Source organism: Symphalangus syndactylus, chromosome 10 (genome assembly GCF_028878055.3).
Source record: "Symphalangus syndactylus isolate Jambi chromosome 10, NHGRI_mSymSyn1-v2.1_pri, whole genome shotgun sequence".
In the NCBI taxonomy this organism is placed as follows: domain Eukaryota; kingdom Metazoa; phylum Chordata; class Mammalia; order Primates; family Hylobatidae; genus Symphalangus; species Symphalangus syndactylus.
Genome location: NC_072432.2, coordinates 62,396,857 through 62,413,858, shown reverse-complemented (window position 1 = coordinate 62,413,858; position 17,002 = coordinate 62,396,857). Strand labels below are relative to the sequence as shown.

The following is a 17,002-nucleotide window of genomic DNA, read 5'->3' as shown; positions in this document are numbered from 1 at the left end:
GGGATTATAGGCATGAGCCACTGTGCCCAGCCTACTGAGATTAAAATTTTAAGAAAGAATGAAAATATGGTGGTATATTTAGCATTCATTCTAAGCTTTTCAGTTTTTTTTTTTTTTTTTTTTTTTTGAGACGGAGTCTTTCTCTGTCCCCCAGGCTGGAGTGCGGTGGCGTGATCTCGGCTCACCGCAACCTCCACCTCCTGGGTTCACGCCATTCTCCTGCCTCAGCCTCCCGAGTAGCTGGGACCACAGGCGCCCGCCAGCACGCCCGGCTAATTTTTTTGTATTTTTTAGTAGAGACGGGGTTTCACCGTGTTAGCCAGGATGGTCTCGATCTCCTGACCTCGTGATCCACCCGCCTCGGCCTCCCAAAGTGCTGGGATTACAGGCTTGAGCCACCGCGCCCGGCCAGCTTTTCAGTTTAAAAGTAAATCAGTCAATAAATTATCATCTTAGAATGGTAAAATTTGAATCATCAAACTACCTGTGGTTATTAGGATTTTTCATCTATATCTGGGTACAAAGATGGAGTCATTTCCAGTTGCTAAAATATAGTACTATCTTTGGAACAGTGAAAAAACAAATAGTTGGAATGTGATATAGAGTCTATACTTGGGGCTGCAAATACAGTTAATTTGGCAAAAGAAAAGAGTGATTGACACAGTTACGCTAATGACTCTTCTTTAGAAGTGTTCGTTTTAGGCTGAGGCAGGAGAATGGCGTGAACCCAGGAGGTGGAGCTTGCAGTGAGCCAAGATTGCGCCACTGCACTCCAGCCTGGGTGACAGAGCGAGACTCCGTCTCAAAAAAAAAAAAAGAAATGTTCATTTTAAATATTCTTACCATTTAAAATGCTTTTTGGCATTAGGCCACAAGCTTCTAGAACTGTAAAATGTTTATATCCTTTGAATGACATTTGATAATTCATCCTAAGGAAATTCTCCAAAATTCAGGAAAACAATTATATGGACTAAAATATATATTGTAATGAAATTTGTCACTTTGAAAAACGGAAAGCAATGTTAAGTAGATGCAATACAATTTATATTCAGTGTTTTTGATGCTGAGGTTGCTTTCCATTTTTCTTTTTTTTTTTTTTTTTTTGAGACAGTTTCGCTCTTGTTGCCTAGGCGGGAGTGCAATGGCTGAGCACGGTGCCTCATGCCTGTAATCCCAGCACTTTGGGAGGCCGAGGTGGGCGGATTACCTGAGGTTGGGAGTTCAAGATCAATCTGACCAACATGGAGAAACCCCGTCTCTACTAAAAATACAAAAAATTAGCTGGGCATGGTGGCACATGCCTGTAATCCCAGCTACTCAGGAGGCTGAGGTAGGAGAATCGCTTGAACCTGGGAGGCGGAGGTTACAGTGAGCCGAGATCGCACCATTGCGCTCCAGCCTGGGCAACAAGAGCAAAACTCTGTCTCAAAAAAAAACAAGAAAAAAAAGAAAGAAAAGAAAAGAAAAATGGAAAGCAACCTTAGCATCAAAAACATTGAATATAAATTGTATTGAATCTACTTAATTAGATAGTGAGGATTAAAAATTATGGTTTGAAAACTATGTAGCAATATGGGGAAATTATGGTAGAATGTTAAGTAAATTAAAGGCTACATAATTATATATATACCGATTATAACAAATTTTGAACCATGGATTGGGAAAAAATTAGAAGAAAATAAAGAAATACATCAAATTCCGGCCGGGCACAGTGGCTCACACCTGTAATCCCAGCACTTTGGGAGGCTGAGACCGGTGGATCACCTGAGGTCAGGAGTTTGAGACCAGCCTGGCCAACATGGTGAAACCCCATCTCTACTAAAAATACAAAAACATTAGCTGGGCATGGCAGTGGGCGCCTGTAATCCCAGCTACTCAGGAGGCTGAGGCAGGAGAATTGCTTGAACCTGGGAGGCGGAGGTTGCCGTGAGCTGGATTGCTCCACTGCACTCCAGCCTGGGTGATAAGAGCGAAACTCCGTCTCAAAAAAAGAAAGAAAGAAAGAAAGAAATACATCAAATTCCAACTATAGTTTTATTATGATGGTAAAAGTTGGAAGCTCTTTTTTTAATTTCCTATATTTATTTTCTCATTGTCTTTTAATATTAAAAATAATATAGAAGCATATGTATACATACATATACTAAATTTCTTAAATAGTTTGATGTAAATTTTTAAATGGTTTTATGACCATAAAATGGAGTTTTTTCATTTTATTTCCCGCTATAATTGCAGGCTATGCTATGGTGTTTATTAATGGAGCCTTCTTTGAAATCTTGTAGTTCTGCTGCATGTTAATTGGCTTTGATGGATATATTAACACACCAAGTTGCTTAATTACTGAATGATTTTGGAAGTGTTAAGCACTTTAGCATACTGTCCCAAAATGACCTCTGATTTTTAAAATGTGTTCACCTTCTTAATGCTAACTAGTATGACTTTAAAACACATGAATTATGTTTTGTTTCACAGGATCTCCAACTTGACGAATTAAGGCAGCAGGTTTCTACATTAAAATGTCAAAATGAACAGCTCCAGACGGCAGTCACACAGCAAGTATCTCAGATCCAGCAGCACAAAGACCAGTATAATCTTCTTAAAATACAGCTAGGTAAGCGTAGCTGAGCCATCACTATGATAGCACTCAGGTCATTCTTTCCTCAAGAGCTAGACAAAGTAAAAGATCCTTTCTGTGGACTAGTATTTTTCTAACCTTCATCACGGTGACAAAAATGTAAATCGGAGTTTAAAGCAAAATAGCATGACAGTTAAGAGTAGTTAAGACTGGACCTTTAGAGATTGAAGTCCAAGCTTCTTGCTACCTGTTTATCTGGCCCATTGATTTTCAACCCTGGCTGTATATTAGAATCTCCTGAGATGCTTTTTTTAAAAAAAATACTAATGCTGATACCACAATAGTGTTTCTGATTTAATAAATCTGGGATTAGGTCCAGGGATCAGTAACTAGTACAAGCCCACCAGGTGATTCTAACGTATAGCTGATTAAGAATGACCGATGTAATCTTTCAGTTTCCTCTTCTGCAAAATGAAGATAGTAATAACATTTGAGAACTAAATGAAATAATAAATGAAAAATTTAAGTTGTGCCTGGAAAATGGCAAGAGCTCCACTGCTTTTAAATAGTATTATCCTACGGTGCTTGTGAAGATTTTTTAAAGGGATTTTATTTTCTCATATTCAGTTGACAGAATTGGAATTAAAATTACTGTAATTCTTAATCATAGATCACCAGACCATGCAGTTTAGTCAAGGCTGTGCTGTTTTTTCTCCCAGAAATTCGGAAAATACTATCAGTTCACTATTTTTATCAGTATACCATTCTGCAAAGATGAAATGTGATTGCAAAAGTGCTGCCAAAGTAATTGAATTAAGAAAATGATATATTTGAATCTTCTAGTTCAAAAATGAAAAACTGAAGTTTCCCATTGGCTTTTAAAATGTTATGTCTGTCTAACAGGAAAAGACAATCAGCATCAAGGTTCTTACAGTGAGGGGGCTCAGATGAATGGCATTCAGCCAGAAGAAATTGGTAGATTGCGAGAAGAGATAGAAGAATTAAAATGTAATCAGGAACTTTTACAAAGCCAGCTGACTGAAAAGGACTCTATGATTGAAAATTTGGTAAGTAAATGTTTAAAAAGTTAAAATAAGAGTTCAAGAGTGGTTCTCATTATCCTGCCTTTTTTTTTTTTCCTTGGATCTCTTAAGCCAGAATATCATATGTTAAGATTTTACAGGATGGGCCAGGCACAGTGGCTCACACCTGTAATCCTAGCACTTTGGGAGGCTGAGGTGGGCGGATCACCTGAGGTCAGGAGTTCGAGACTAGCCTGGCCAACATGGCGAAACCCTGTCTTTACTAAAAATACAAAAATTAGCCAGGCATGGTGGCAGGCACCTGTAGTCCCAGCTACTCAGGAGGCTGAGGCAGGAGAATCTCTTAAACCCAGGAAGTAGAGGTTGCAGTGAGCCGAGAACACCCCACTTCACCTCATTGCCTGTGCGACAAAGGGAGACTTTCCATCTAAAAAAAAAAGATTTTACAGGATGAGCTTTAGAGTCAAACTGTTTAAGCTTCAATGCTTCCTGGCTCATTGAATTTAAGCAATTTAGTTAACTTCTTTAAACTTGTTTCCTGATCTCTAAAATGGTAGTGGTAATGTCTAGTTCATTGTTGTGAGATTTAAGTGAAATACTCTTCTAATACATGGAAATTATTTAATAAATGTCTGCTTTTATGCTCTTTCTCCATATGAACGCAGGTAAATGTTTAGATTTAATAAATTGCTCGGTAAAATACAAATTTTTTTTTTTCTTTAGAGACAGAGTCTCGCTCTGTTAGCCCAGGCTGGAGCACAGTGGTGCAATCTCGGCTCACTGCAACCTCCACCTCCCAGATTCTAGCAGTTGTCCTGCCTCAGCCTCCCGAGTAGCTGGGATTATAGGTGCATGCTGCCACGCCCGGCTAATTTTTTGTATTTTAGTAGAGACAGGGTTTCACTGTGTTGCCCAGGCTGGTCTTGCATTCCTGAGCTCAGGCAATCCACTGGCCTTGGCCTCCCAAAGTGCTGGGAATACAGGTGTGAGCCACCGCACCCGGCTTACAAATGGATTTTTAGCCATGAAAAAATTGTAGACAATATGTGCTGTGTTGAAATTTTATCTTGGGCATAAAAATTAAAAGGTTGATGTGAATTTTTTGGTAAGCACATATGATATGGTTTATATGTGTACAGTTCTATTTTTTTCTCATCTCTTTAGACTGAATATATTTTATAGTTTATTTTTGTGTTATTTGTAGAAATCTTCCCAAACATCTGGCACAAATGAACAGTCTTCAGCAATAGTTTCAGCTAGAGATTCTGAACAAGTTGCCGAATTAAAACAGGTAATTTTCCACTTTGATCCAATTGTACTTTGTCATGTTTTAATTATAATAGAATAACAGTCCTATAGTTTCACAAATCTAGAACTATATTAGCAGATGTAAGTAAAATTTAAGACAACCATTTGAAAATCCAGAAGCTGTTTCTATTTATATGGTAATAGTACTTTGCTTTTTATTGTGTTTTTATTTTTCAGAGGTATTCTTTTTAAAAAATCTCAGCATCTCACCCATGTTATTTATAGATTATCAGTGAACTAACAAGGAAAAATTTAAATTTATAACTTGCAAATATGAAAATGTAAAATGCCTAATTTTCATATACTATGATAATTGCTTGACTAAATGTATGGGGTTTTTAAACTGTTTGGTCTAGAAAATACAGAATTTTAGAATTGGAAAAGAGAAAAACAAAAGATAAACTTACCTATATCTCAATTAAATGACTCCAGCTAAAAAGCAAAATAAACTTTTTCTGTGGTAATTTATAACATCTGGAAAAGCAAGTTAAACTTTTTTCTACTTGCTTATAGTATTTATAAATTCCTGTTAAACTAGATCATACAGATTTACCTTTATCCAATGAAAAAATTTAAATGTATTGTTCAAGAAAAGAATCAAAAAAGAGAAATGAACTATGTATACTTACAATTAAATAATGTAGCAACTGGAAGAAAACTCTAGAGTATATTATCCCCAAACAGGTTCTGGGGTTTTTTTTCTTTCCTCTTCTCTTTTCTTCTCTCTCTTTTCTTCTTTCCCTCCGTTCTTTCTTATTATAAAAGAAATGCATACTTCTTTTTTTTTTTTTTTAATCTAAGCAATACTAAAAAAGTGACCATCCTTACTAACCTAGGACTGACTGACTTCCTTCTCTCTCCACTAAGCAACTGGCCCTAGTCCACTGACATGGCTGCTTTGAAAGAGAAATGACTGAGAAATTTCTACATTAACTACCAGAAAGGTTGGGAACTGGTATCATTAGATAGCTCTGGAAGTACAGATAAAAGTGAGGTTAAAAACTGCAGGGCTGGTTAAAAGACTATTTAAGAAATAGATCATCAGATCCTTGTCTCAATCTTAGGCATCAGGCAACCATTCCTCCTTTCCTGGATGAAGACTTGAGAAATGACTGAGAAATTTTGTCTTATTTTGATAATGTCCATGTACGTCAGAGTAGATTCTAAATATCTGACCTTTTTTTAAAAAAAGAATCACTTATCATTTGAGGATTTTCAGGTCTCCAATATTTTTTCACAATGTTTTATTTGTGTAGGAAGATTAATATGCTCTTTTGGTTTTATTAAGTGTACCTATACTAGAACTGTAGTAAAATTAAAGGGAATTAAGTTACTAATATATAGCCTTAGTTTGTAAATTCTAAGTAAAAATAAGCCATTTAATTATGTTTCCCAGTGAAACTTTAATTAGATATTTTTATAAAAAGAGAATTGCCTTTTAGTTTTTTACTTTCTCCAGTTTATTTACTTTTATAAACTTTAAATTGTTAAAATATATATTTTTTAAGGGACGGTTTTGTTTTTTATAATATATAGTAAAATACTATATATAGAAAACTGTAACTCATTTTAATAACTAAACAAAATAAATTAGAAAAGCCACAAATGTACATGATAGAAATTTTAAAGAGAACCAAAAGAAAAGAGCCTTTACTTGCCATTGTCCCACCACTTATTCGGTGTCTCCAGACATTACCAAATGTCCTTAGGGATGGGGGGATATGGGGAGAAATCACTCCTGCTGAGAGCCATTGTTATAATTGCCTTTCTTTTCCTGTACTTTTTTTGGGGGAGGAGAGGGTGAGAAGTTTGGAAATTCAACATTAATAAAAACTTTCAATTAATACCCTGGTTTTCATTATAGTACTACTGCTTTCATCTGTGTTTGGTGGTCCCTGGTCTAAAGATGTCCTGTTTTGCCCAGCCACAAAATAAACCTCAAGTCTTATTCAGGAAAGGAGGAACGGTTGCCTGATGCCTAAGATTGAGACAGGGATCTGATGATCTATTTCTTAAATAGTCTTTTAACCAGCCCTGCAGTTTTTAACCTTTTTTTTTTTTTTTTTTGAGATGGAGTCTCGCTCTGTCGCCCAGGCTGGAGTGCAGTGGCGCGATCTTGGCTCACTGCAAGCCCTGCCTTCTGGGCTCAAGCAATTCTCCTGCCTCAGCCTCCCGAGTAGCTGGGATTATAGGCACCCGCCACCGCGCCCGGCTAATTTTTTGTATTTTTTTTTTAGTAGAGATGGGGTTTCACTGTGTTAGCCAGGATGGTCTCGATCTCCTGAACTCGTGATCCACCAGCCTCGGCCTCCCAAAGTGCTGGGACTACAGTCATGAGCCACCGCGCCCGGCCTTAACCTCATTTTTATCTGTACTTCCAGAGGTATCTAAGGATACCAGTTCCCAACCTTTCTGGTAGTTAATGCATTCATTTTAAGTCAGGTACTATCCTAACTTTCTCAGTGGTCATCCTAGCTTTCAGCCTTCTCAGGTGTGCTGAGTTAGTTACCACTGTTACTTACTTTCTCAAAATTCCCCAATTATATTGCTCTCTTCTCTTACTGGTTTTGTTTTTTGTAGGTTTCTTCCTGTCTCCTTCCCATCCTTCCTTTCTTTCTTCCTTCTCCCCTCCCTTCCTGTCTTTACAATTTTTTTTTTTTTTTTTTTTTTTTGCATGGGATTTCAGGAGGGGGCAGAGGTAAATGAATGTGTTGAATTTTCCATCTTGAACCCAAAGTTCAAGAATAGTTCTTTAGAGTTAGATTTTAAAACTAGGAAGTTGTAAATCATTTTTTTAAATGTCTCCCTGTAAATATTTCCTTGATGAAATTAATACCATTTAATGTTATGACTCAACTATTTTTGTCTCTTAGGAACTGGCAACTTTAAAGTCTCAGTTAAACTCACAATCTGTGGAGATCACCAAACTACAGACAGAAAAGCAGGAACTGTTACAGAAAACAGAAGCGTTTGTAAGTATTTTCTCTTTTTCCTCTGGAAGGTAATAAAGACAAGGTTGATGTATTATTTCTTAGCCACAATTAAAAAGAAACAAATTCATCAGATAGCACCTTCTCTTTAGATTACTTACTAGCCGGTATTCTAGTAACAGCCTTCTTGTTCATGGTGGCAGTCGTTTTATAGTCAGTCTCACCAGATTAGTTTATTCAGTTACTTAATAGTTTATTTTGCTGGTATTACATTCTATTTCTGTCCCTTCAGTCCAAGCTGGCAGTTTTTCTGCTGTCATAAAATACTCAGAAACCCTTGTTGTTTTCTCCAGAACATGCTTTCTCATACTTTTGCAATATAGGTAGACTGAGAATTTTCCAAATCTTCTAATTCTGATTCTTTTTTGCTTAGCAATTCCTTCTTCAGTTTATCTCTTCTCTCACATTTAACTTTAAGCAACTAGGAGAAACCAGGCGGCACTCCAGCACTTTGCTTAGAAACCTCAGCAAAATATCCAAATTCATCATTTACAAGTTCTGCTTTCCACAAAACACTGCAACGCTATTTGGCCAAGTTATTTGCCACTTTATAACAAGGATTGCCTTTCCTCCAATTCCCAGTAGCATGTTCCTAGTTTTCATCTGAGACCTCATCAAAAGCACCTTTAACATTCATATTTCTGCCAGCATTCTTCTTCTCACTATGACCATGAAGTCTCTCTCCAACTCCACTCTTCTCTTTCTGAGCTCTCACCAGAATCACTTAATGTCCGTATCTCTAGCAACAGTCTCATCAAGGTAATGCAGGCTTTGTCTACCATGCACCTCTCTCACAGCCTCTACTCATTACACAGTTCCCAAGCTACTTCCACATTTTTAGATATTTGTTGTGTCAACACCCCACTTCCAGGTATTTTAGAAAAAAGACAAGGAAAGACTCAAAAACTGTTATTCAGGAGTGTCTCCTCTAGCACTTGAGAAAAGATTTGCATTTCACTAATAATGATACTTGGCTCAATTTATCTACCTATCTAGGATGATAGTATGGACTTACAGGAAATTTACGAAGGAAAAGCTTTGAAAAATATCTGTGTTTATTAAATGCTGGGTTACAGTTACATTAGAGCTGCCTTGCTGATTACTTTTCTGGGCTTACTTACCTTGAGGCACCTTAGCCCAGCCTTCCTCGTACTCTTATGAGATTCGATGCTCTTCCGTGTGGGAACAGCTCATCTGACAGTGGAGAGCACTTTGTTGCACATAAATACATAAGGAATTATATTTTCTGTTATTGAAAGTAAAATATCAAAATGGCAAAAAAATTAAATAACCACTTTGGGAGTTCATATTGATTGTAATGTTTAAGAGACATCTTTTTTTCCAATTTCTAATTTCAGGCAAAATCAGTTGAGGTACAAGGAGAGACCGAGACTATAATAGCCACCAAAACTACTGATGTAGAAGGGAGACTGTCAGCATTATTACAAGAGACCAAAGAGTTAAAGGTTTGTTTTTGGTGCAACTTTTATTTACTGCATATAATATGAAATGAACTCTAGGAAATTTTATATATCTTTCAAATTCTTAGATTTATGAAGAAAGCTAATAATGTGTAATTTTATCTCACAACATTGTCACTCCTATATTGATGATTTAAGATGGCGCAAATGAAGATTTTTTTCCCGCCTGAACCTACTGAGTAGCTGGGACTACAGGCATGCGCCACCACACCCAGCTAATTTTTGTATTTTTAGTAGAGACAGGGTTTCACCATGTTGGCCAGGATGGTCTCCATCTCTTGACCTTGTGATCCACCCGCCTTGGCCTCCCAAAATGCTGGAATTACAGGCGTGAGCCACTGTGCCTAGCCACAAATGAAGCTTTTAAAATACTATTTCAAATAATGGTAATATGTAAGATAAGCATATATATGCATGTACTATAAAAGTAAAATTTATTGAAAATATTTTTGTTTTCTTTCTTTTTTTTTTTTGAGATGGAGTCTCAATTTTGTGTTCCAAGCTGGATGGAGTGCAGTGGCATGATCTCAGCTCACTGCAGCCTCCTCCCAGGTTCAAGCGATTCTCCTGCCTCAGCCTCCTGAGTAGCTGGGATTTCAGGCGCCTGCCAACACGCCCATCTAATTTTTGTATTTGTAGGAGAGACAAGGATTCACTATGTTGGCCAGGTTGGTCTCAAACTCCTGACCTCAGGTGATCTGCCCGCGTTGGCCTCCCAAAGTGCTGGGATTACAGGCGTGAGCCACCACGCCCGGCCTGTGTTTTCTTTTTGAGATCAACATCTAATCACAATAACAAAACAAGGAGTACAAATTTAGCTAATGCACAAGCCACTTGTAGGCTTTTCATAAGCTGTGGAACACAGGCACATTAAATCCTGTCAGCATATTATTGTGTGACAGAGACATCAGAATAAATAGCATGAGGAAAGGAATGAGGTCACATTAATGAAAATAAGGAAAATAATGTGTAATTGTGCTTTTTGGATTGTGGCCAAATTATTTTATTTTTAAACCATAGATTTTTATTTGAAGCTATTTTCTTTTCATTTAATTGTATGCTTGAAGTTGGGATAAAAAATTTTTTTTAACTTGAGCTTTGAGTTCTAAAATTCTGGTACTAATCAGACTTGTGCTGTAAAATGCTTTGTGTTTCTGTTTACTCCTTTGATTATCTGAAATGGTACTTTTTTTTTAAGTCTCAAAGGTTTTTTGAGGAATAGCTAACTAAAACTATTTTTTGGATGTTAAACTATTTTTTGGCAATAACCATTTTTGATGAACAGTCTAACAAATTCATGTTAGTGTGTGTTAAACCTCCTGTACCCTTAACCTCCACCCCTAAATTCCTCAGGTTGAACAAGTACAGTGATTTTTCATAGAAAGAAACTATTTGTTAAAAACTCTAGAAAAGTGAGTGCTAATTTTAGATTCCTGCCTTTCACCTTTCTTTTCCTAGAATGAAATTAAAGCTCTGTCTGAGGAAAGAACTGCCATTAAAGAGCAGCTGGATTCATCTAATAGTACCATTGCCATTTTACAAACTGAGAAAGACAAACTAGAGTTGGAAATTACAGATTCTAAAAAAGAACAAGATGATCTCTTGGTGCTCTTGGCCGATCAAGATCAGAAAATACTGTCATTGAAGAATAAACTGAAGGATCTTGGTCATCCAGTAAGATTAAAATGTCTCCGAAAATGATTCGTATTATGTTTTAGTGTAATGCATTTAAAAGATTTTTAATGTAGCATGGAAAAGTTGTGCCTATATTACAGGAATGGTTATGTGGGTTCATGAATATGGTACCATCCATACTGTTTTCACTGTTTTCATTGAATTTACTTAATACACAGATTAGGTTCAGTTTTCAGTACTTATAGACTATTTTCTTTTGGACCTTAAGCCTGGAAAGTGAATTGATTTGATTGGTAACAAGACTGTTGTCACCCAAGCGTGTCATTATCTTTTGCCATGTTTGGTTCAGATTTGTGTGTAAAGAGGTGTAGCCATTTATCAGCAAAGTTAACTGATATATCTCATTCGTATTAGAAATGACAGAGAGCCTTAGGCATCAAATCAAAGAAATGAGATGGCTTATATTCTACTGTAGTTACTAGAATACGAAACTTGTCTGGGCACAGTGCTCACACCTGTAATCCTAGCATTTTGGGAGGCTGAGGCAGGCAGATCACCTGAAGTCAGGGGTTCGAGACCAGCCTGGCCAACATGGTGAAACCCCGTCTCTACTAAAAATACAAAAATTAGCAGGGCGCTTGGTGGCAGGCACCTGTAATCCCAGCTACTCGGGAGGCTGAGACAGGAGAATCGCTTGAACTTGGCAGGCAGAGGTTGCAGTGAACCGAGATCACACCATTGCACTCCATGCTGGGTGATGAGCAAAACTCCATCTCAGAAAAAAAACAAAAATTATCAGTAATATATATTGTTAAATGTTGAATGTGACATGAACAGATTTTCACAATATTAAATACGTCTTTTTCCTCTAGGTTGAAGAAGAGGATGAACTTGAATCTGGAGACCAAGAGGATGAGGATGATGAAAGTGAAGATCCTGGCAAGGACCTAGATCATATCTAGCTTTCAAATCTCTTTCAAATCTCAAATAGAGATTATATCATAACTCTGAAGATGGAATCTAAACTTTGGTTTACCTCCACGGAAAATAAAGATTTAGAAACCAGGTCGAAAACATTCACTATTAAGACTATTGATATATTTTTGTAATGTTGCCACCCATGTTGAAAACCTTAAAACTGAGTTTATGTAGAACACACATCTTTTATTTAAATCCATCTTTTATTTAAATCTGAACTGTCCCAAAATATAATTTGCAAAGAGCTTCAAACACCAAAAATATACCATTTTAAGGCATGTGGTGGCAGTGCTATTTGCCTTAGTTCATTGGTTGTTTACTTTGCAAAATTTGTGACTTTTAAGTACTAACACATTTGATTGAATGTGTATTGAATTGGAATTATTATTTCTAAATTCAGCATTTGAGTCCTTAGTTGATGATTTTCTTTTAAAGAAATTAGTTTATTTAAAAGCAAGATAGCCTGGGCTGGGAGTGCATATCATCAGCCCTCCATCTAATGTGATCGCTAAGATGTGCAGGATACGACAGCTTAGAATGAGTGCCTTGACACCTACATATGGCTGCATTCCATACCTCAGTGAAGAAGCCGAAGGATGCTGACACACAGTGATGTGGAGGGCATTCCGAAGAAACTTTTGCAACAGTGTATTAATGTGATTGGTTTTCTTTTTGTTTTAAGCTAAACATCTGAAACAAATTTCAAGTTAACAGTTCATACAACTCAGATTTAGTATTATTGTTTATCATAAAACATATTCCTAGTTTTAAAAAGACCCAAACTATGATTAATATAATTTATTGGCATTTTTGCTGAATAGGTTTAAGTCAGATAATAGATTTTAAAAAAAGCAAATGAGGCAATGTGTCAAACTTTAATGTTTCATAATAAAAATAGATACGTTCACTTAATCCTTGGTCATGGTTCCCTTTTTTTAAATCTTAAAAGTATTTTATTCTTAATAAAAGATGAGGCAAGTGAAAATGATGAGGCAACTTTTCTTATTAGGGGTACACAACTATAACTGAATGTTAAAAACAATCTTCTTTAAAACCAATGATTATGATTCCCTAAGATTGGAGGGGGTTAGAAGTACAGAAGTAGAAGAGGTTGGAAAAGGGTTTGGATGTTTTTAAATTCAGCACTGGAGTTCTTGGCAATGATTTCCTGTTAAAGAAGTGGGTTTACTTAAAGACAAGATAGCCTGGGCTAGAAAATAACGTATTTATCTGCCTTCTGGGGTCAGGAATAGGACACAACTCTTGAAAGAGAAGGAAGGTCACTGTCTTGATGAAGGAGACAGCTGTGTGTTACAGAGCGCTCGTGAATGCTGCACTGTGCCCATGTTCCACCACTACTGCCAACCTAAGGTGGCACTTGCCATCAGAGAAAGAACTAGATTACTATCACCAGACCAGCTCAGATAGGTGAGGTCTTCCTAAAGTTGACACCACATAATGAACCATGAGTTAATGACTACCTTTCAGGCTAATGTACAGTTAAAGAAAAATGGATCAGGAATGAGAATTTGTAAATACAGAATACCAAAGATCTTCATTAAGAAACATCAGAATCAGTGCTGCTGTGCTGAACTCAGTCACTCAGGATGGCTTGTAGTAGGGAAGACAGGAGGCCTCATAGCTGCACAGTTCAGCCCAGAGCCAAAGGGACATCTTCCCAACCCCAGCTGTAATTTTTTGCTGGTGAGCATCCTAAAGTGGTCTCTCTGTCTCCATTCCGGTTGTTACCTCTCCTACCCCACGCTCCCACCATTCTCTATCTTCACCACAGTGAGCTATGGCAGGTGCCAACGGTTTGGAGTCCTTAGTACAGTAGATAAGATTCTTACCCCTAAGGTGTTGGTATTGAGAAATGGAGCCCTTGGAAGACGATACGGTCTTGGGGACAGAGGTCTCAATAATGGGATTAGTGCCCTTATGAAAGAGGCCCTGAGGAGACACCTTGCCCTTCCACCATGTGCGAGTAGAGTAAGAAGATGCTGTCTATGAGGAAGTGGGCCTTGACCAGACAGCACATCTGCCAATGCCTTGATCTTGGACTTCCCAACCTCCAGAATTGGGATAAGTAAATTTCTGTTGTTTATAAACCACCTGATCTATGGTATTTTGTTACAGCATTCCAAACAGACATGACAGATGACATAAATTCTGCTTTCTCCTTTCTCAGTTTGCTTTTGCACATGCACTTTCCTCTGGGTCAGCCCACGGCTACAGTAGTGGAGCAATAATCGCAAAGCATGAAACCATATTTGTCCTTATGATTTGAAACTTATTCAAGTGTAGTTTATACCTCTAGCACCTCCAAAAGAAGAATACCCAAAGTTACTAAAAGAGGTAAAGTGACAGCTCACATTTTAATGGGTTGAGTTACTGGTCTGAAATTATGCTGATAGAAAAATCAAACCATTATGTTTCATAGTTTTGTTACAGCCAGTTAAGGGTCTCATGATGCTCATCAGAACTAGTAATCTTCACTGGTATAGCAAAGCGTATTAAATCATTCAACTATAGGCATTGGGAATATAATGGTGAAAAAGACAAAGTCCCTTTCCTCATATAACTTGCATTCTAGAGTGTAAACAAACAAGCAAGAATAAATCTAATAAGAATTCTACACCTTTACTTTGTTTCCCCCCACCTTTTTTTTGTTTTGTTTTTTTGAGACAGAGTCTTGCTATGTCACCCAGGCTGGAGTGCAGTGGGGCATTCTCGGCTCACTGCAACCTCCGCTTGCTGGGTTCAAGCAATTCTCCTGCCTCAGCCTCCCTGAGTAGCTGGGACTACGGGTGCCTGCCACCCCGTCTGGCTAAGTTTTGTATTTTTAGTAAAGACAGGGTTTCTCCACGTTGGCCAGTCTGGTCTCAAACTCCTGACCTCAGGTGATCCACCTGCCTCGGCCTCCTAGTGCTGGGATTATAGGCATGAGGCACCACACCCAGCCCTCGCCCCACTTTTTAACTTGTTTATATCTTACTGTACTGTCTATGTCTTGGAAAGTTGTAGTTACTATTTTTGATAGGTTCATCATTTAGTCTTCCTACTTAGAATAAGAGTGGTCTATGCAGCACAGTTACAGTGTTAGAAGATTCTGTGTTGTCTGTGTACTCACCTTCAGGTGGTTACTTACTGCTCAGGAACATCCTTTTCTTTCGGACTGAAGTTCTCTCTTTGGCATTTCTTGTGGGACAGATCTGGTGTTGATGAAATCCCTCAGCTTTTGTTTGTCTTGGAAATTATTTTCCTTTCATGTCTAAGGGATATTTTCATTGGATTTACTATTCTAGAGCAAAAGGCTTTTTTCCTTCAGCACTTCAGAAGGTGGTGTGTCATGTCACTCTTGGTCACAGGCCACAATCAAGGTATCAGCCAGGCTGTGGACTCATCTGCAGACCCAACTGAGAGAGAATCTGCTCCACAAATTCACTGAGGTTGTTAGCAAAATTCATTTTCTTATAGCTGTAAAACTGAGGGCTTTAGTTTTTTGCTGGCTGTTGACTGAAGTGTGCCTTCAGCTACCAATGGCCCTAGAACCCCTAGTTCTTTGCCTAATGGGCTTCCTCAGCATGCTCACTTGCTTCATGAAGGTAGCAAGACTGAGTCTCATATAATGTAACATGATCACGGGGGTGACATCCATCACCTTGCCATATGATGTAACACAATCATAGGAGAGATTGCCCATCACTTTTGCCATATTTTATTAGTTAGAAGCCAGTCAGGTCCTACCCACAGTCAGGATAGGGCATCACACAAACGCATGACTACCCGAATATAGAGATCATTAAGTTGCCATGTACTTTTATTTTCTTGAACCTAATTGTTAGTCTCAAGATGTTTTCAAAATAACAGGGGTAGGGGGAACTGGGGAGGTACAGTTGGAAGGGGATAATACGTTAACAGCAAAGGTTTGTGTGAAACCCCACCCACCTTATTTAGTTTCAGACTGAGATCCTTGCAAATGGACAACTAAATAGGTCAAAGTACGTATCACCTTAGTCAATAAGACGTAACAATGGCCAGGCGTGGTTGCTCAGACCTGTAATCCCAGCACTTTGGGAGGCCAGGCGGGCAGATCACTTGAGGTCAGGAGTTTGAGACCAGCCTGGCCAACGTAGTGAAACCCCATCTCTACTAAAAATACAAAAATCAGCCAGGTATAGTGGCGTGTGCCTGTAGTCCCAGCCACTGGGGAGGCTGAGACACAAGAATTGCTTGAACCCGGGAGATGGAGGTTGCAGTGAGCCAAGATCATGCCACTGCATCCAGCCTGAGCAACAGAGCAAGACTGTCTTTAAAAACAAAAAAAACAAAAAAAGAGAGAGAAATGTAACAGTATAAAGAGAGAGATGTAATAGTGTAAAGCTGTCAACCACAATCTAGATATTAGTCTCTCACAAATTTGCATGTTCAGGTCAGTTCTCTGACCTTCATTTCCACTTGTTGTCTCTAGTATCTCAGACATCTCACATGCGTGTTAATCAAATTCATGTTCCTCTCCTCCCCGTATCTGGTCCTCTCTTCTGCATATCTCAGTAATTTGGCACCATCTTTTATCCAATTGCACAAACAGGACAGCTCAGACTCATCTTTAATAACTACCTCAGTTGTGGTCTGAGTGCCTAAAAAGTTCTCATATTTGTCCATCTTCTGTCTGCCTGGTATTCTCTCCTGGCTCTTAAGCACTTGCTCTAACTGAAAGGGCCACTTTGCAAGAAACTGGGGCAGCCTCCCACCAACAGTCAGCAAGGAACTGAGGCCTTCAGTCCAGCCGCTCAGAAAGAACTTCAACCTGCCCAACAACAACTAACGGAGCTTGGAAGTGGTTCCTGTCCCAGCTGAACATGAACTGACTGTAGCCCTGGCTGACACCTTGATTGTGTAGTTTTATGAGAGACCCTGAAGCAGAGGGCCTAGCAAAGCCATGCCAGATTTCTGACCCACAGACACTGGGAGATGGTAAGTGTGTGTTGT

The 17,002-nt window shown here is 38.3% G+C and overlaps 1 protein-coding gene across 3 annotated transcripts in view; it reads left to right on the top strand.

The window, feature by feature from the left end:
• Positions 1-12,922, top strand: part of USO1 (USO1 vesicle transport factor) — a 96,597-nt gene extending 83,675 nt beyond the window's left edge. For all 3 annotated transcript variants that reach the window (XM_063610355.1, XM_063610354.1, XM_063610353.1), the window contains 7 exons: positions 2,473-2,611; positions 3,479-3,642; positions 4,823-4,909; positions 7,800-7,898; positions 9,275-9,382; positions 10,856-11,071; positions 11,905-12,922. In XM_063610355.1, the coding sequence (XP_063466425.1) occupies positions 2,473-2,611; positions 3,479-3,642; positions 4,823-4,909; positions 7,800-7,898; positions 9,275-9,382; positions 10,856-11,071; positions 11,905-11,994 (903 nt within the window). In that variant the 3' untranslated portion in view covers positions 11,995-12,922. The remainder of the gene's footprint in view (positions 1-2,472; positions 2,612-3,478; positions 3,643-4,822; positions 4,910-7,799; positions 7,899-9,274; positions 9,383-10,855; positions 11,072-11,904) is intronic.
• The last annotated feature ends 4,080 nt before the right edge of the window (positions 12,923-17,002 follow it).